Here is a 22789-nt window from a genome sequence, read left to right on the forward strand (position 1 = left end):
TGATCCTTCAATTATTTTTCCTGTATTATATGGTATAATTTTTACAATATTTTGACTGTTTTTGAGCTATTTAAAAATACGATAAATTTTTTTTAAGTTAATTTTTTTAAAAATATAAATACAAATATTGATAGGTAAGGATGCTTGGAAATTGAATACAAAGTTCATAATAAGTTGCTTATTTATCAACTAAAAACATTGAATATTTATTACAAGTATTTTAAGTTAGGATATTAACAAACTTTGTAAAAATATCAAAAATCACTAATTATCTTATGGTTATAAATTCATGAAAAAATGTCTGTTAATACATTTTTATTTTTAACTAAAAACCAAATAACCATATAGGTATCTAAAATGTTCATCAAATATTTTTATTATCATTTTCTAAACAAGGTATAATTTTTAAAATATTTTATCAATTCTTTAAAATATAATAAGTTATAAGTCTTATATTAGTATAAAATTATTAAAAATACACAAGTGACATTTTTACATAACTCGTTAAAATTACAAAAATTACCTACACTAGTATTTATAAACTATTTATAACATTTTACATTTGTATAACTAAAATATAAAAGTTTAATACAATACTCCTCATAAGAATTTCATACTTGAATTAAGAAATCTTAAAAATATACAGACATAATTATTTTTTAAAGACAATATTATAGATTAGATATGGACTAAATTACGTGTTTTAACGATGAATGCAATGTTCATTATTTTGTAATAATTCAAAAACATTATTCAAGAGATTTTAACATTTTATGTATATTATAAATTTTACAATACGTAGTGAGGTTTTTAAAATATGTAGGTTAATTTTAAGATATTATTTATTTATACTATGACCCTAGTTATACTGTTTTATGGTATTTACAGTAAGATAACTGAAAACTTTACGACAGTAATATAATATAGTATACATATTATATACAAATAATATGTATACTATATAATAATAATAATAATTGAACACTAATAATATAATAAATGTAATATTTTAAGAGATGATTAAACTGACTTACGTTTGTACTAAAAATGAAAATTAATTACTCAAATAACATTTAATTATTGTATTTTATGTTAAAACCTATAATTTTGCATTTAACTCATGTTGCTTAAGTAATCTGTAATCGAAATAGTGACACATTTTTTAGTTTAAAAATAGTATTTAATATGATAATAGTTAATAATTACCGTGCATGAGTCGAACACAAGGAGTACCTTAGAGTAAAGATATATAATGTATGTGTTTTCAATTATAATATGCACCTATACATAATACATAAACATGTATAATGTAGCGTATACCTAATATAGGTACATATAACTTATATATGTATAAAAAAATAAAAATTTATTAATTTAAATTAAAATTAAAATCATATTATGACTTATAAACTTAGAATTATTATCATTGTTTTTTAAGCTATTTATAGTATAAATTAATTATTATTACGAATGTATGGATAGTGAATTTGGTTAGTTCTTTTAGTCCTTAAAATAATTATTTTATTTATTTGCTTGTATAATAATTAAGTGTTATTATCATTTTTGTTAACAGTAGAAATAACAATTATTGATTTTATTTACTTTAAACAACATTCCGGTGTATAATGTATTATTAAATAAAATAATACTTCAATGAATCAAGTTGCACAATATTTTTTCTGAATGTATATACAGTACAATATTATTTAATTCTGGAAAATCTTTTGTTGGAGTATAAGTGTGGAACGATTCGCAGTTACACTTCCGGTTTATACGGATGTCGTAGTACTAACTCGTACGTCGGTAGAAATTTGATGCCATCTGCAATGCAGTTGTCTGTTTAATAATATTCATTGCATTTCTTCAAGTATTAATAAATTTTTGTGGTAATATATTCTAAGAATTTTCGTTATCTATACCTACCCATAAACTGTAATTATAAACTGTATTAGTATAAACTAATATTTTAAAAGGACTTATTTTTAATTGATTAAAATTATGCGTAGTTTATTGTAGTAAAATAAAAAATATATATATTTTATATACTATACGATATGAATGTAAAAAATTTCAAGTTGAAATACAAAGAACATTATACTGGAATTTTTAATGTGTCATTAAAATTCACCAACTAAAGCTATTTTAACACTGAAAGTATGTAATACTTCGTATTAAGACATTTAATTTTAAATAATATTTTAAGTTAAAAGTACAATGTTTTTAGTATGTACTATTTTTGTCTTCATATCTTGTCATCTGGTTTGAAAACTGTTCATAGAATAATATTTAGGTAGTTGAAGAAATTTTCCAAAATATGGTGAAATTTAAACTTCACTTTTGAAAATCAATAGTTAGTGTACAGCAAGTTTATTTCAATCCCACGAGATTTACCCCAAAGAGTACCCGAAAATAGTTTGTCCTGCTAAGTTTATCGAACACAATTGGTAATTTAATACTAATTGTAAGCATAAATTGTAATTCTAATACAGTTGAATTTTGAAGACTCAGCACTGAATAAAATATAAATACAGTTGATATTCGAATTTTTAATTTTTATATAATATGAATAGGTATATTTCTATATTTTTTAATCGTCACATATTTTTTAAATTATTTTCATTTCCTGTTTACAAATTAAAAGTACTTACTTAATATAAATTAAGAAGTTAACGATCATTAATAAAATACTATAGTATAGTTATTTTAAAGACACTTTAAATTATAATTATTAGATTATTAAACATAAGAAAAAGTAAGTATCAGTAAGATTCATTGAAAAAAGCCACGTTAAACCAATATGTTTATGAAAATTAATGCGATAATTATAGCACATGTCAAAACATGTGTTAATGCAAAGAAAATATGTGTTTAAATAAAGGACTTTGTACTTAGAAGCACTTCGAGGGAAAATGATATAGTTCAGAAATATTTCAGTTCTTTGAAAATCCTGCGAAACGTGATTCATAAAATTTTGTTATAAAGACATTTGTGTAAATTGAAAATTGGCCGTTTGAATTACGAAAAGGACAGTTTAAGATAAGACTGTAGAACATGGCAATTATGAAGTTTTTAAAAAGGTACAAAATTAGTAACAAGACAATGAATATACAACACAATGATTTGTTAAAGAACATAAATCTCCAAGGAATTAAAACACAACACTTAATTTAAATTCACAAACATTTTGTATATGGTTTACTAAAATTGTATAAATATAAATCTAAATAGTTATTTTTAAAAAAAATAAAATAACTTTTAATGGAATTATTTTTTTCCTTCTGTAATTTGTTTTAAGTAACATTATTATAAAAATAAAACACGATAATGGAGTTTACCTTTGAAATCGAAAATAACTTAGTGTATTCGTTTTTAAAGACACAATAATAAAAATCAAATGGGTGCCTTTGTTAATATTAATTTAATATGTTCTTGTTTTCACTTTTTAATTTGTAGTGTTAATAACCACAAAAACCAAGTTCTTGGTAAAAAGGGCGAGAAGAGTAAAAGTGTCTTATAATTGTACTACAGAATATGTGACTGGGTGGTATACAAGGTAGTTGAGACTTATGCATGGTTTTGACGCGTTAGCACATAGCGATGATTAATCTAAAGGAAAACAGCTCATATACTCTCTATCAATTTATTAACCTGGTCGTTCTATATTTCTAACAAGAATATTTCAAACCGAATGATTCACTGATTGTAAAACATACGAATAATTGATGAAATATTCATAAATATAATATAGGTAGTATAACAATAATACAATATTATGTTATTATTATAGTCACATAATGGACATAATACGTATTATGACGTATAATATGTGTTAATTTATGTTGATTACCTTATGTACATTTTTAGTAAAATTTTAAGTTGTATTAAATGCGCAGATAAATTGTATTCAATTTTATAAGACAATAGTCAGAAGTTTCTCGTAGTCAGGAGGTCGATTTTGAATACAATTTTATAGGTAATTCGTAATAAGTTTGATTTTAGATTTATAAACTAAAGATATTTTTCTAAAAACTTCAAACATTACGAACAATACCTACATTAAATTTATTTAAAATAATTTAATGATTGTTTAATGTAGCATGCGTATAATTTTTTTTTTTATATTTGTTTATTTAAATTATATACAAATATTATTAAAAAGTAATTTTTTTTTAAAACTAAAATGATGAAATTTAACAACAATAAGAGCATTATTTTAGATTACACTTTCCTTTATATCTACTGAAAAAAAATAAAAAATAGAGTATTAAATTATTCATATAGTTATTAAAAAAACCCTAGTTTTAAGTATCGTTAGATTAGGTTTGTAGATTATGTATGTTTTAATGAAAACTGTTTACTTTTGAGTCAACAATCAAGAATGCTATCTAAAATTTGTAATTTATTACATAGTTTTTAAAAAAATGTATTCATAATGAAAGCATTTAAAATATATTTTTTTAATATTAAAATAAAATACAATCGTTTTAACTTTCAAGTTTTCCTTAAAATTCTAATTTTAAATTTTGTTGAACTGCAGGTCGACACGTATTTTAGTATATTGTCAAGGCTTTTCAATGGTTTAAGAAATTGTATAGGACTACTAAAATGTTTTGATTTGTACCTAACCATTCATTAGTTTAAAATGTAATTAATGGAATACTTTTAGAAATAAAAATAACTCTATTAAATATTATGCATTTATTGCATATAATAAGCATAATATTATATAGTATGTACATAATAATATTTAATCACAATATTATTATAATTTGATAAAATAATTTAAGTTATTGATTGATTTTTTTTCAGGCAATCAAATAATTTAAAGGCAAATATTTTTTTATGATTTTATAAACCTTCATATATTATATAATTTATTTTTGATTTAACGTATCCATATTAATATTTTAATAAGATCTTTTTTATAATTTTAGTACATATATTTTATTTAAATACTGTAATACTTCGTAGAAAAGAACTGTAATAAATTCAAATATTATATATTATGATTAATTGAATATTTTTTTTATTTTTGTATAATACCTATACATAATATAAGCAACATAATACCTTTACCAAATTGAAACAATCAATATATATAATAAGTGAATAAAAAACATGATAGAAAAAAACACAAACAACTGATGAATAAACAATCTACGCTTTAGGCGTGTACAAGGATTACCAGGAATTGATAAAGATAATAAATTTTGAATAAGTAGATTTAAATAATATAATAAACAACTATATAATATTTTAAAGAATCATGTAGCATATTAATATGCTAGAGTTTATGAATTGTAGACAAGTGTCTAATATTAAGTTTCATAAGAAGTTAATTGGATTAAATTTGTCTTAGACTCTTAGATCGACGATTAAAAAAAAATTGAATTTCATATGTATTTGCTTTTTTTGTGTTCCCGACGACCAAAGTCCATAATCATAAGTCCTAATTGGTTTCAAAAGTTTTTTATATCCATAAGAAGTTGTTTAATTTTAATGGGATAAGTGTGTTTATTATTATCACAAAATAGTTTTAAGTATGCACAGATGGTTATTTAAAGAAAGTATCTTATATTTAATGTTTTGAGACCAAGTTAAACGCTGGTTTGGAAATGCTATCAAGATATTTTACTGTTATTAAATTGGGGGTTAGGTTTTCTTAGAAAGTAACATAAGAACATAGGAAATATTTGAAAGTAGAGGTTGTTTATTTATTTTGATTTACTTTAAACCGCCATCTCGTAAGTCAGCCTTTCCTTACTGCCAAGTTGATTTTGTAGATTAGTAAAAGCTGTATAAGGATTAGCATTAATTGATATTAACGCCTTGTCATCAACATAATCGGCTACTGATGTATTTGATTTGGTATGTTGGTCAGAGATGAACACATAGTAAATAATAGAAAATTGAATACTGCCCTAGGTAATGCTTGCGTTTTTAACTATTACATTTAAGTGTGTAAAATTGAAAGTGGAGTTCTAAGAGATATTATTTGATAAATAGTGAGTATATTTGAGGGAAACATTGTTTTGAGTTCGTATAATGAGCAATTGTGCCGTAATATATGTATATTATAAAATGCTTATGGAATACCTGTATATTTTTATAAACAATAATAAAAGTAATTTTTTTATCTTATATTATATTCTGGTTACGAGTTAAATTATTTATTTTTCCGAAAAAAAAGTATTTGATTATCGTGTAAATAGCATAATATTTATAGTTATGAATCAAATTCGTAGTGATAATATTCGATTACTATGAAATAGGATGAACTATATTATGTTTACTCTTCGTAGTTTTTTTATAGTTTAATCGAAGTGTTTACATTTAGTTTTTAAAATTATTTAGATCAATATTTTAATTCTGACTATTCAAAGCATCAAAAAAATAAACAAATAAATACAAATATATTTTGTCAATACTAGTTTTATTATTACTTCTGTTCATAGTCTAGCTCTTCGACATGATATTGTTGTTCCTTATAATAAATTGTTATAATTTAAATTAGTTATAACATAATTATAACTAATTAAATAACAAAAATCAATTAATTAAATAATTACTTATTACAATTTGACTGATCAGAAATGGCGTGATATGTTTTATGCTTATATTCGGGTGTTGGAGTATATGCTGTGCATCGTTCCGGGTACAGAATTAATATCAGATGGTGAGCAGAATACTTAAATTTCCAAATAAAATATTTGCAGCAGTTCCAAAAGCCTGGGGAACAATTGGGTCTTTGAATACAATTAAACCAGTAACTTCATATTAATATAGACCGGTCTGGGTCCTTTTGTATGTTCCATAATGACAAGTATGAAATTTAATTAATGTTCATTGATAATAATTAAGGGTAAAATTCTAAAGTCTTTACATCCGTTAGATATAATTCAAAGCACATAAATTATCCCAAAATATATAATTTTTTTTCGTTCAAGTACAAATATAGTAAAATAGGGTAATAAATGGAGTACAATTTACATAGGTATATTAAATATATTATTATGTATATTTTTAGGTTAGAAATACTAATGTTCTACATTATTATAGATAATCTATTATAGCGATAATGATTTTTATACATTTTGATTAAATTAATAATATTTTATTTTATTTATTTTTCATATCATGCATATTAAAATAAGGAGTATAATATCAAATATGACTTTCGCACAATTACAAATATTATTATAGTCGCCAACACCAATGCACGTCAATGATTCGCGTATTATATATAACGAACAAATATATTTCTCGACGCTATTACAAAGGTGGATAGGATATGGGGTAGAACAAAACGAGAAATAGATTTCCTCCAATGCGACCCATAACGAAACAAGAAAAACAATAACCGAGTACTTAAGAGGTTTGGTCTTGGAGATTTCCTGTCATCTGATATAGCCCCGGACTTTTATTTACGGCCACCGGCATCCCTTCTTTATTGTTATCTTCCCAGTCACAACTCCCACCCAAATACTAATGGTTAATGTGATTTTCACCGGAGACAGTAGAAATTGGTTATTACTGACCCAGGATTGCAATTGTTTTGCGTGGATATAGGGATGGTCATTTTACCCAGACATATAATAATAATATAATGGATCCGTTTTAGAAATTTAATCGGTCATATCTTTTATTCTTTTATAATGCATTAAAACCGTAACTCCTATAAATACATTATTTTTTATACGCCTATAAATAACCATAAAAAATTAGTTGAATATGTTAAACAAATCATAATAATGGGATTATATACTTGGACATTGATAATACTATCAACATTAATTAGTTTTAAAATTGTTGTTAAATTTACAACTTATTTAACTGATAAAATACTTTGTAAATACTCATTTATTTAAAAAATGGTTATTTAAATGCATTGAAATAAACAATTTGATAGGTATTTAATTCTTTGAATATAACCACACTTTTATATAAAATTAAGAAAGTTTAAATTATGTAATAAATTACAACATAATTAAAAAGTCTACGATTTTAATCGTGTAATATATCAATATAATTATATTATTATAGCTACATAGAAATAAGCCTCGACAACGTAGCCATTGGCTGATATTTTACATTCTTCTTATTTTTTTTTTTTTACTTAGAATTAATTAATTCTATTTAAGATAGGTAAAATAATTTTCTCATAGTTATATTAATAATTAATATATATATATATATATATATATGTGTATTAATTGTATTTTAAATGTTTATTAATAATTATAATTCTTTATTTTGGAAATAAACATTAATTATTATTATTATTATAACCATATACTTAAGTTTCTACAGTTTATTATTTTTATTGTTTATATTTCTATAAATAAATTAAAATTAACTTTTTAGATTTTATTTCTAGTCAATAGTTATAGAAAAACCTTACACAATATCAGTTAAATGTAAGGTTCATTTTGATTCTCATTAAGATAAATCGATTTTTTAATTTGTTCCTACTATTTTTGCCAAATAAATTTTCAAACTTAAATACTTAAAACTTGTAATTTTTTTATAGCTATTTTTAATAATAACTTTCTGTAAACCGAGAAGTAAAACTAAAAACTCAAAATTAAAATATTAAAAAAAAAATTATCAAAAGTTGCTTATATTTGTATTATGACATTGATCAAATGTAACCTATTAAGTATTAATACAGTGACTTACACTCACACTATGTAGAAGAATAATACACTTGAAATAGAACTAAAACAGTTTAATGAATACATTAATTTATCATATAAATATAATTTTTAATCCATGTATGATTTTTACATAAATATATTCAACTTATCTATTTATTCATTTATAATAATTTAAATAAATATAATAATATAGAATATTAAAGAATATATATATTATATCGAAACTTCAACTGTAACTTTTTTAATTTTGATATTTATATCAGGTTGTAATACGAACAGGTAGTTTTTTTTTTTTGCGTAGTCACTTTCTAACACTTAAATAGTAATTTAAAAACTTATTTAGAACATAATTGTTAAATCTTAATTTTTATTAAAGTTAATGCTGTTAAGAACTTACCAAGTTGGACCTTATTTTATTTGATGAACTTTTACTAAATTATATATATATATTATTTAAAAAAACTCCAATTCTTATATATATATATATTATTTAAATAAAGTAAATAAATCAAAATAAAGTACCATTTAGTGTTTATAATAATTAATAAAGTAAGATATGTTTAATGGATAAATATAATACAATATAGTAAAACAACATGTTAATCGTTTTAGTAATATATTTTTACATTACCTTAAGATGTACAAAAGAAAAAAAAATGTTCTTGATATTAATAATATTCTATTTATAATATTTTTTATAAGCTTGCAATTTTAATTTTCAACTAATTTTTGTACATTAAACAATTATTGTGTATAGAACAAGTATTTTTTTTACTTAACTTGTAAATTTATATCTGTGAATAAATATTAGAAAATAATATCGACTCTTTATATAATAAACCTGCTCTCTACACCCCACAGTAACGATTTCAAAAACTGTGAAATTTAAAATTTCCTCTTAAATTAATCCTAATAGTATAGTCACCATAACACATCTATTGTTTCTTTTGAAATACTTCGATGTACTCTTCAAAATTTAAAATATTTTCCTCCACTAATAGAAAAAAAACACATAGTATTCCACTTTTTATCAGTCTTCAGTAAAAATTGATATTTAATAATAAAAAAAAAAAAAAAATTAAAAAAAACATAAACAACAATAACTATTTCAAAACAAGTAATTTTTACTAGATAGATTTTAGATTATATTGGTGTTGAATTTGGTAGTTGTTTTACTCATAATTGTTATCAAACAAAATTTGCAATAAATACAAAAATAATAAATGTATTTTTTTTCTTGATTGAGATACTTTAATAAAACTTTTATTACGAAAAAAATAAGTAATACGAATACAGTTGGAGTGTAATTACTTAGTTATTCTAACTGTCTTTATATTTTCAAAATGTTTGTTGATATAATGATTTTTTTGGTGGTGGTGGAGTGGGAGGGGTTTTAAATATTACAAAATATTCATATTTTGTAGATTGTATATTTTTGTTTATCATAATCATTTTTGACGGTTCATTATCATATACAAACTAAATTTTTATCAATACGGAGTAATGTCTTATTCTAGTGGTTTAATATATTTGTTGTTGTGGATCATAAGCAAAAAATGAATTTGGTTTAGAACAACGAAAACTATTATGTGTTCATTCGACAATTTTAAGATACTTATGAAAAATGCATAATATTTTATTTTTTTTGTTTACTTTTTTTGTAAAAAAAATCGCAATAAGAATAAACCCCTTGAGACTAATAAATATTAACTTTAGTAAGATGACGTGTTTTAATCTATAGCTTTCGTTTGATGAACGCAAATTTATATTAAATAATTATCAGAAAATAAAATACTATATTTTACTGTCTTTTCATAAGTATTTTTCAATAAACCTTATAATATCGAATAACCGTACATTAAACAAAAATATTAATGATACTGAACCTAAATTATTAAAATATCATTATTAAATTATGTTATTTGTTTTCCAACGATGATTAAATGTGATCATGAAAATGGTAATCACACAAGTATGTTGATTAAAATAATTAATAGTATATTATATAGTAATAATAATGACCGGTTAAAAAATATTATTTCTGTGTTTATACTATACAATACCATACAAAATATTTAAATATTATAAAATAAAGTTAATTATTATCTAAAACATAAAATAACTACATTTCTTTGCAAATGAAATAATAACGTTGTTGAAAGCATTATTGTTTAGATTTTTGATGAAAAATTTTCATTTACTTCCAAATTTGCGCGTTTTTATACTTAAATTAACATTTAAATATATAAAAAGTCATCTCAGAATCCTTTATTATTCGAAATGGTTTATTAAAAATCAAAATTTTTAAATCATTATTTAAATGTATTTATTTTTATTTTTTTTGCGTCTTAAATCAAATATATCTAGATTTGGGTTTTATCATCTGAGAAACATTAGATAACTTAAACCATATTTATCTAGGTAAAATAAAAGATATATTTTTATTATTCAGATAAATTGTCTTATAATTTCAACTCTCAGCACTACACACCAATATATCTAATTTTCGAATCGTGTAGGACGTAGCCTTAATAATTTATAATAGTTGTGTTAGTTTAAACAATACATGGATTAAAACATTACTGTATTCTAAAATATGGCTTAATAACTTTTAAATTATCAGCAAATATTATAATTTACTAAAATATTATAAGGTAGAAGGAAATTCTAATTACTGGAGATCTAAGTTATTGTCACTTCACTATTGTTTTTGGGTTTCTACTTGGAAACCTATTACTTGTTATTTGCTTTCTACCTTTTGTTCTGCTTAAACTCATAATAATGTCAGAAAAATATTTACACTCCGTTATAAATAAGACAAGTAAGCCATTGGTGTTTTACCGACGCCCACCGATGGCGACGGTTATACGGTACATAATATCTACTTATAAGTGGCCTTACTACTGCTATATTTCTATACACAGAACAAAAACGTTTGTTTGTTTTCTCAACAATGAGTACGTGACTGAATCTCGAAGTGATGAAAAATACAGTTTTATCCAACGTAAAAACTGTGGTGACCGCAAAATTCTATGTTTATTGTAATATGCAATATATTGGACACTTCATATGGTTTAAGTGTATGATTTTTTTTTTTTCGAGGACTTTATATGTAAAGAAAAAGCTAAAAAATATATCAGAATGCTTTTTGAACTCTTATCTCGATTTGCTTGATTATCTGTTTTTAAATAAAATGAAAGTAATACGCATGAATAACCGTTTACCAAAAAAACATTATAATTATATACCTATGATATGTACACGAGAAAAATGGAAATTCGCTTAAATTATAAATTATAATACAAAAAAGACACCAATATGTTTTAATTGTTTTAATATTTCACTTGGTTTTCAATGAATGAATAAAAGGATTTAGAAAACTTTCAAATTTCATATTGATACTCAGTATCTAAATAATGAGTATAAGTTACAGAAAAATGTAATATTTGATGATTACTAAAAACTATTGTTATATAATATGTTTTTTTTCAAATTCTTAAAGTAATTTATATAACAAAATTAGAAAATCTAAAAAGTACAATTATAATGATAAAACAATTTATTTTAACTGTTGTAAAAAATTCTCTGTCAAAACGAATAGTTATAAAATATTTACATCTGATTAAAGAAAACAATTAATCACCCAGTTATGATTTACTTAAAATCGTAGATCATATCATAAGATATTAAAATAAATATTAATTTTAATATAATAATGTATGTTGTAAATGTAAAAACGAACAATTAAGGTATTTATTTTATAGTGTTTTGTTTCTTCTTGTTACAGTAATTTTTGAAAGTGTTCTTTTTTTTACTAAACTTTGGGTGTCAATAAACTTTAGAACAGTTAATTTTTTTTATGAAAAACTATGTATATTTATATATTTATGGTTACTCCGCTTACTGCCAGATGTTTTTAAAAGGAAAACAACAAAAGTTAAAGAAATTACTTTTCCTGGCTTTTGGACGACAGAATATAACTTATAAGATAAAAATAAAAACCATTTTACCGTTTTTTAAAGTTAACAATAATGAAATCATAATTATTTTTATTTTTTACTTTGGAGAATTCATTATGCTTACACTTTACGTTATTTTTTATGAGACATTTATAAAACAAAAGCGTTTACAATGTTTTTGAATAGTGTTTTCACTTTGAGGGAATTTTGTCTACTTATTGTTTTTGTTTTAATAAATTTGTTATGTGTAAACATTATTTTGTTTTTTAAATATATTTTAACTATGACAATGACAAATGAATATTTTTAAAAAATATATCAATAAACAAAAACAAAATATCTTTGTTTAAAAATATAATTTTTGTGAAAACAAAAAACAATTGGAATTTTTCATAACATAATTATAAATACATTTAAAATTTTTTTATTATATCGTACATATAAGTGTAGCTAACAGATAGTTGGTGACATAAATTTTCGTTTTGGTTGATTCTTATGTCAATTATTATCTCAGCGATAATAATTATAAATATTTTTAGTCTTGATGTTAAATATTAGGAAATTATAGTTATAAAATGTTTACTTTCATATAGAAAGTCAAATAATAAAAATTTCGTATACCTATGTATAAAACACAATAAAAAAAATGCTTTCAACACCTACCTCTTAGACTATAATATAATAGTCGGAGGTTTTAAAAAATATTTTTCAATTTAAACTTGACAAATTTATGTCTAAGAAACCTAGTAATAATCTACAAAATCTGTGATGAAAATATGTGAAGCTAGTAAAATAAATTGATAATACAAAACAAAAGTGTATCTAAAGTTGTAATCTTAAACTAACCAAATTTCATTATAAATCATTTTTTAACTTATCTTATTTCGTACATTTTTGTAATATCGATAATATACAATATTATTATAGTCAACAGCTATTCATGCTAAATATATTTGAATATTTTAGTATTTTTTGACAATATGTTCATCGAAGGTATGCAGGAGATAATACTTAACCGAGATATCATGACTGATTTTTTTTTTTTTTTAGTTTTAAGAGTTACTTACTCATTTTTATTGAGCCTTTAACGTCTCACTGTTTTTAGAGTCAATATTATGTGAAATGAGTATATGTTAACTACTGAGCATTGTTATTTTGTTTTAATATTCAGTAACGTTTTTTTCAAATATGATTAAATCATGTATTATTTACTTCAAAGAAATAAACTGAATCAAGTAATAGGTTTATAGGTACTAATACAACAGAAAAGTAATTTATTTTCAGTTTGTTTTTTAGATAAATTATTAAAATCTACTAAGTATTATATTTTTTTTTTTATCAATAGTTCATATTGTATCATATATACATCATCTAGAATTTTAATCGAACTCATTTAAAATTTAGGGTTTAAGGTTCTCCGCGGATATTAAAAATACATGTATAGATACCCATAATCCATGGGTATTAAGAAATTAAAAATACGTGTACGCCAAGATAATATCAGGGTTAATTTTGTTCTTTAAAACCCGGATGTATGAATATAAAATATATATTATCATGTACCTATTTATTTACACTGATTTTATTCGGATAGTTTATACACTTAACCTTACTGTCCTAAAGCATACAGTGAATTATATTAAAAGGACGAAATTGTACATTTGATTATATTCACTATAGCTTAATTAACCAGCGTTTCTAATACTGTTATCAAACTATTTAATATGTATATTGTACATAAATATAATATAATACAAATAATGAGAGTGGATATTGCTGATAAGACTCACTTTGAGAGTAGCACAAAATAAGTCTTATAACCAAATAAACTGTATTTCTGAAGTAGTAGTGAAGTAAAAAATTAAATACATTTTTAATTTTATTTTGATATTTTAATTTTGCATATTATAATAATTTGATAACATTTATTTATTAATATCCCTTACCATATCATCTAATTACTGTGAAATCAACAAAACCCAGAGAACACATATCGATAATTGCGATAGCAAATAATTGACTGTTATACAATGTACGTATTATAGAATTTGAATTTAAACCACTTCAATATAACTAACTTTTTAAAAACGAATTTAATCAATATTTAAATATAATAAAAATTATATTGATCAAACATATTATGTTTGTGCAGAAAAATGAATTAATTTAGTTTATGATTTTTTTTTCTAAATATAATACTTTAACATAATATATTCTCATAAATGTACTCATAGTACAATTTTATTGATACTTGATTTATATTCTTCACACTTTATATTTCGTTATTTTGATTGATTATACAACACATTTTTTAATCACGACTCGTGATATATTATTTTATGGGACACTAGAAAATTATTGTATTATTTATTTATAGGGTCGATTAATGGACAAAGCTGACGCTTACTTCAGCTCGTTCCGAAGGTGTAACTACCCCAGACTCATGTCAGACGGCACTGTGGCGCTTGTACACGAGTGCGGCCGATACGCCAAGTAAGTAACGATTTAAATTAAATATAATTTTATTTTTATTTTTACAAACTATGCGTGTGGAGTAAAATATATTGTTAGAACGAATGCAACACATTTAACAGTAGGTAGGTACAATGAACAACATGTCTCATATATGACAACATCTGTGGCATCCATGCGAGTTTTACAACAATAATAGTTTAACATAATAGACAAATGTATGTTTCTTGAAACAGGGTACGACAGAATTTGCATTTTCAAAGTTTCAACTGTCGCTCTGATAGACTTTCTAGTGACGGTTAAATTCATTAGTCATAATATTATCCATTCGTAGGTCCTGACGACGTCACTTCACCGAGATATTATTTCTATTCTTTGGTCTCTAAATTATAACACTTTGCCATTTTAATCCAGATGGGATTAACGATCCCATCGATATAGATATTATATAGGTAGTCGACTATCAGCTTAGATAAACTTTGGTTAATAAAAATTGTACTGAGATTATTAAAGCTTCAGCGTCGGCCGAACGAAAAAAAAAATGTTATATAACGTTTGCTTGTTATTTGTTTTTCTGTGGGTACTCAATACATATATTCATGGATAGTTATTTTAAAAAAATACATAATATAATAACATATAATTTATTTAAATTAAATTTAATTCCTTGTAATAATTATAATAATAATGACATAAACAATTTAAAATGCAATAAAATAGATTAATATTATATTAGTGTTGAAATGATTGATAACTTTTTTTTTTGTCATTTTTATTTATTTATTTTTTCAATAGTTTTAAACTTCAAATTATTTCATTATATGTAATTTTATTTGCACATACAGTTCATATAATTTGAAAATTATCAAACGGAAATCTTTTTATAGAAATCTATAACACTGCCTTATTTTATCATATAGATTATACAATAATATAACAAAACAATATAATAATATGAATGGTGCGTTGAATACTCGCAGATAATATTTTTCTTAACAAATAGTGAATTATTTTAATAATAATGAATACTATCATAGAAAATGCGGTATCGGACTGCTCAAAAAAATAGTTGTTCAGCTGAAATACCCAACATTGTAAAATTAATGTGAAAATTATATTATAGCAAAATTTAAAATGTAAAAACACATACGTACAAAAGTTACTGTAGTCGTATTTGTAATACAAAATAACTAATTTAATAGACGTACAAATATTGAAACTTTAAACCGTAATACTAAAAATTAATTAATGAGTTAATACAAGAAACTTGATGATACTAAAATTTTATTTTATTCATTATTAAATAAATATTCTTGTGTATTATATTATATAGTTTGTGTTAAATAAGCATACCTACCATAAAGATTAAAGAGTGTCATCGCAATGAATTACTTTCCTCATTAACCATTGTATGTCCATGTGTTATTTTTTTTATTTATATTATTTATTATAGTAGTACCTCCAATTATTAATTGTGTTAAATAATTACATATTGTAAATTATTCTTAAAATAAAAATAATAAAAATAATAACTGAAAGAAAAAAAATTAAAAAATATCTTTTACGTGGAATCTAAATTTCAAGTATTGTTATATATTTTTTTCACGTAACTATTATAATATTATTATTTATTTTTAAATTCTAAAACTTCTGTAGTTATGTATGGCTCCATGAATATAGCTAGTATAACAACTTTATAATATACACATTAATTTAAAGTTTTACATATAGTTTGATTATTTCTGAATAAATAGCGTGTAATTATAATTTTTAACTATAATATGTTGAACAATTTTGTTTAAAATTAGTATCATGTTCTTGCATAGTTTAATAAATAGGAATAAATAGAAAGTTTTGAATTTTACAATATTCTTAAAAGGGTAGATAAAATAACTTTTTAGTTAAAATTTCTTTGAAAATGCTTAATATCATAATTTTTTGATTTTGTCGTACTTACTTAACGAATATTCTGATTTATTATAGCCAATTCTGATAAAGTGGTATAATCTAAACGGTTGCATTCAAATCACTTGGTAAACTCGCTAAACCGACTTATTATATTATATGAATTGATAAAGATAAATTTATAAATTTATAGTTATTAATAAAATTGGCACGGAATAATTTTATAAATATGAAATAAATAAAATCTTAAATAAAAATATTTATAAAAATTCATTATGTGAAAATTTTAAAATGCTCACACTGTTTCTCGCCCTTATAAATTATTTTGCACATGCCTAGGGCGCACCTATTGAATCATGAAATAAGTGAATAGAAAGGTCTCGTCTTTTCGCATTGTCTAGTGTACTGCGATAGCATTCAATCGAAACATTTGACTTAATTCTGTTTATTATAATTTGTTAATCTGTTTATAATTTGTAATTTAACATTTTAGGCGTTTTTGAATAACTAGTGTTTTGGATAATGTTACTTTTTTTTAGTATAAAAATATTTCATTAATATAAGCATAATAGGCCGAATCCTAAAATCAAAATGATGATTAAAAATAAGATGAAATCTGCAGTAACTACAATTTATAAAATAAATATAAAAAAATATAACCCTAAAACAATAACTAATTATAATATACTATTTTATATATATATATATATTGTTAACAAAATATAAAATATTATAAAAGATAATTTTCTAAATAAAAATTGAACCACCAAAATACTTTCTTTTTTTTCTTTTTTTTTTTGTTAGCATCAGTATAATATAATATTATAAGTATATAGGCAGTATAAAGTCTAAAAATATTCTATAGTTATTTGTTCACTTTAAAGTTTAAATTGCTTCTCAGTTTATTCACTTTGAAAAGATTATATACATAGATATTTTCAACAAAAAAAAAAAATGAATTATCTTGTATTTTAAATTTTTATTTAATTTTAAACATTATTGATTATAAATAAATGTTTAAGATTTAAATGAATATAAGGTTAATTGTTTTATTATTTTCACCATGACAGTTTAATAAATAATACCAATAAATGGTTAATCGATTTAATTATGGGTTTTTTACACTTCAAAATGTGATTCCTAATTAATTTAAAAAATGTGACATAACTTAATCATTTTTAAGTTAGATACTTTTTTTGATGTTGTATAAACTAATATTAGTTATTATTACTTGTAAAATATCAATTATAATAAGTTTAAAATAACACAATAATCAATTCATTGGTCTGTTAAAATGTATGATATAATACAATACTGACAATGCAATTAATTTGAAAATAGCTAATAATAATATTTATTATTTTTACTAAGCTTAACAGAACCTCAGAATCGCATTATTATTGTAACATATTTATTTATGTATTTAATATTACAAATGTAGGTAGTTAATGTCTCTAAAATGTTAATATGAACAATGCACAATACTATTATTGTTTTTATTAAATTCGTTAAATAATTATTTAAAAGACCATTGATTTTTGTGATAGTACGATACAATTTTAAGAATCAAGTTAATTCTGGTAATATAGACGGTGACGATCAACTATTAAATTACCATATTATTATATTTTTACACCGTTATTTAATTTTGGTATTATTACGATCCTATGTAAAATATATAGTGTAAGAGATATACCAATACCAATTAAAAATTTAAAACACAGTCCCAGAAAAGAGAGGGTATGAAATAATACTGTTTCACATATAAACAGTTATAATAAATTCTCAATAAGCAGTGGTGTCGATTGTTTACAAACATAGTGTCATTTAGAGACAATGAGTGGTTTTGAATTAAAAATAAATATATAATCATACAAATCATTCAACAGAATATAAAATTATACTAAATGGATAAAGACAAAAATAAACAAGATAAAATAAACATAATACGGTACTTATAACCCTTTAAACACTCCTATATCTAGTTAGGTTCTAACCATGGTTATTGTAGATATGAGTCATTAGCACAGTTTTAATTAATTTTAATATTACTAAAAACTGAGTGACTGTAATGGTTAATTTTCCAGATTTGTATTATACTTATAATACGAATATAATATAAACTAGTTAAGCAATACTCCAAGTAAAATTTACGACACGATTATCCAAAGGACTAAGCGGTTTGTTAAAATACTAACAAATATGTACTACAAAATAATATTAAAAAGTCGCTATCACTTGAAAGTTGATATACAGCAACGCCAAAAATGGGTATATTATTCCCATTGGATATTCTACAGAAATCGTGGTGTGATAAAAATGTCATGTTTATTATCAGCCTCTGGTGGCAAACGTTAAAAAAAAATAATTTAAAAAATGTATAAATGTGCAATCCAAAAAAAAATTATAATAAAGTTTTTCAAAGTTAAACTTTATACTCACCGTCTTAACGTTATTATACTATGGTTGTATTCATCGAGTGAATAGTAGCAATGCATTACAAACATAATATCGAAGTATATACTTCTTGGTATTTTAAATTAAGGTATAAACCGTCTATATACATACAATTTACAGTATGAATAATATATTTTGATCTACGATATTAATGGATAATGGGCGTGATTGGCTTTGTTAAGGAGACACCCATTAGTGGCACTCCAATGGGTCGGTTATCTCTTGCCGTTGATATATTGCAATTGGATAATAATTTATATTTCAGCTTTGTAAAATGCATAATATCATTTTGATTAAATATATAGGTATTATTATTATTATTTTTTTTTTCTATCTGAAATAATTTAATATAGATAGTACTTTATTTCTAACTGTGTATTTTATACTATAAAGAATGTCCGCGGATGAAGTATTCCTAGATTATGTTTTAAATTAGAATGTATTTCATCGAAAATAATACCCACATTTTTCAGTTAATTATTTTACTAATTTGTATTACTGTTATTTTTTGGTTGTTAAAAAGACTTAAAACATACTTTTTTTTATAATTTATACAATATGTGTATTATATTTCTATCATTATTATTATTGAATATTGAACATAATATTATATGTATACTCACGTTTTTGTACTATAATTCGATACATTGTATTTATGGCTTGTATACTCAACATCCGTTGTACGTCAAAACATCATTAGTCTGACATTATTTTAATATGTTACCTTTTTTTTTTTTAATTAACACATTGTACACCTGAATTAACCCTGAACGTTTTTTAACCCACATTTTGTTATTTTATATTTTTTTAATGTATCCAGGAAAACATGGACTTTACGAAACCTTATTAATATTGTTCGCTGAAGTATAATAATATTATCCAAACAATTTAAAATTATTTATAACATAATATAATTTCAATAAAATATTGTTTCATTACATGATCATGACATTGTATTAATATTTTTCACGAATTAATATTGTCATTTACATCGTAAATTCTTGTTGAGGAATGCTTGCAACGAATTTTTCTCGGTATGGAATTGTTGAACATACCTACCTCGGAAGAGTCACTCATCAAAAACACCACCCTACCTAATTCGCAAATGATTCAACGACATCAATATATTTTATTACTTAAAACAAATTTAATAAAATGTATTGTATCTCCAAAAATATTTTACCAGCTTGATAAATCGATAAAGTCAATTTCTATCTATTTGTTTAACAGTATATTGCTAGTATTCAAAATTATTGAATTGATGAGTCAATAAAAATAAAAAACTAACACATTTGATTTTAAGAACACGCGTAAAGTGTATTTTGTGTGAAAAACACGTTTTCAATTCCGAACATTTTTCAGTATTATACTTTAACCAGTAACAGTTTCAGTTTATTTTTCAATTTCCCTTACCCAAAAGCCTCTAGATAAGTCCAAACGAATGCGTCATTTATCAATATGTAGCACACTCTAATAAAACTAAATGGGTTTGTAGTAGTTTATTTTTTGCCGTTCACTCGTTATCCTTTGGAAAAAATATATTGCAGCTAGAGGTCTTGCAAAATACCATGGTATGTCATTTTTATTCAAATGGCCTTGCGAAATTGTTGATATCGATTTAAAATCGATATTTTCTTTTTATCGCCTACGGTACTGGTTTTAAAGATACCAGTCAACTCTTATTATTATAATATATATATATATATATATATATATAACCATATTATTAATTCGTTATTATCGTTTGAATACGATTCTTGTGTTAAATAATACGTCCTTGATATTATGTAATATAATAGGTATTATTAGTACAAAGGCATTTTCGTGTTTAAGCAATTTATCATACTTACAATGTGTTGATCGAAAACTCAGAAACTACGGTATCATGTAAAATATGTAAGAACAACACATATAGGTATTTGACACGGTACGCAACGGTCGCCGGTACAAAGCACAGGCAGTACCGTAGCGACCGGTCTACGCCTTATCAACCGCCACCACGGGCAACGACGACGCGACACCGTCGACTCTTCCCCCGCGCTACGTAAGCACAGTGTGGGACGGGAAGACAAGTCGGTCCGGACGAGTTCCGGCCGCCGACTGTCTCGCTCTCTTGCGTGAACCGTCTTACCGATGACGGCGACAACGTCACCTAGTCGTAAGGCCGCGTAAAGCATAATTATTGTGTATTCTCTTTTATGTCGTCAACGCCTGACACAGTGACATCTAACGACTAGCAATTGTGTACCGTCGTTTATCATCAATAAAAATACACCGTACAAACAGTGAAATTCGTGTTGTTTTTTTTTTTACACTGACCGGCTCGCCGCGGACTCACCGAGCACCTACCGCCGTAGCCGTGCCATGTTATACTATTAACGATCATTAAATAAGTACGATGCGACGAGTAATTATTACATAACGCAGATTTACGCACCATAACTTTATGGCAACTTTTATATTTATATGTGTGTGTATATACATATCGTCGTTCTTGTGCATCAGGTATAATATAATAACTGGTTCTGTAATAAAACAATTGTATACAAATGTACCCCGCGTGTGAAACTATGTTTTGCACTTTTATGCTACATCGAGGTCGGACACGAACAACACAACGTTACGCTATACGATTGTTGTCCCCGTCTCGGTCTTACTGCTCTAATGGATACGTACGCGAGGGACGTTTGTTTTGATTGTTAACTACTTGCATCTCCGCCAAACGATTCGTACATTTTTCACATTTTCTTTTTGATTTGTAACCTTTTTCTTTACTTTTCAAACATCCCGGTATCCCCGGTTCAATCGTGCGTCTACAGCGCATTCCAGGTACTTGTAGGGCTGTTTGTAAAACGATTTGCCATCGATATAGAGTTGGCCTATTCAATTTTGTGTCACTGCGAGTTCTTAGATAGTATGTTATTATAATTTATTTATAATCCGTGCCCATCGATTTCCCACTATTCAATGATTCGTATTTGACTACATTTTATATTCCATTGGAGCGTTAAAATTAAAAATTTCTTAGTGCTCAACAGGAAAAAAAAAATAAGGAATTAATATTAAAAATTTTTATGCAAAACTAATACATATTTGACAAAACCGTATAAATAATTGAAATTTTCAATAAACATTCAAACTTTAATTTTCAATTTAAAATGATACAATATAATATTGTTGACTCTTTTATACATTTTGATAAAAATAATATTTCAATTAATCAACGGTATTCGAAATTGGAAACAATATTCCTCATAATTTATTTATTTATCAATTAAAAAAAAAAAAAAAACTAAAAACACACATGTTTAAAGTTAAAATGTCGACGAAATTCGTAAA

At 23.7% G+C, this 22789-nt stretch overlaps 1 protein-coding gene across 1 annotated transcript in view; it reads left to right on the forward strand.

Moving 5' to 3' along the window:
- LOC113560623 (LHFPL tetraspan subfamily member 1 protein-like) overlaps window positions 1–22789 on the forward strand; it is a 223693-nt gene that overhangs the window by 119519 nt on the left and 81385 nt on the right. Inside the window, exon 3 of the mRNA XM_026966612.1 lies at window positions 14994–15109. Coding sequence (XP_026822413.1) covers window positions 14994–15109 — 116 coding nt within the window. The remainder of the gene's footprint in view (window positions 1–14993; window positions 15110–22789) is intronic.

The sequence above is a fragment of the Rhopalosiphum maidis genome, chromosome 1 (genome assembly GCF_003676215.2).
Source record: "Rhopalosiphum maidis isolate BTI-1 chromosome 1, ASM367621v3, whole genome shotgun sequence".
In the NCBI taxonomy this organism is placed as follows: Eukaryota; Metazoa; Arthropoda; class Insecta; order Hemiptera; family Aphididae; genus Rhopalosiphum; species Rhopalosiphum maidis.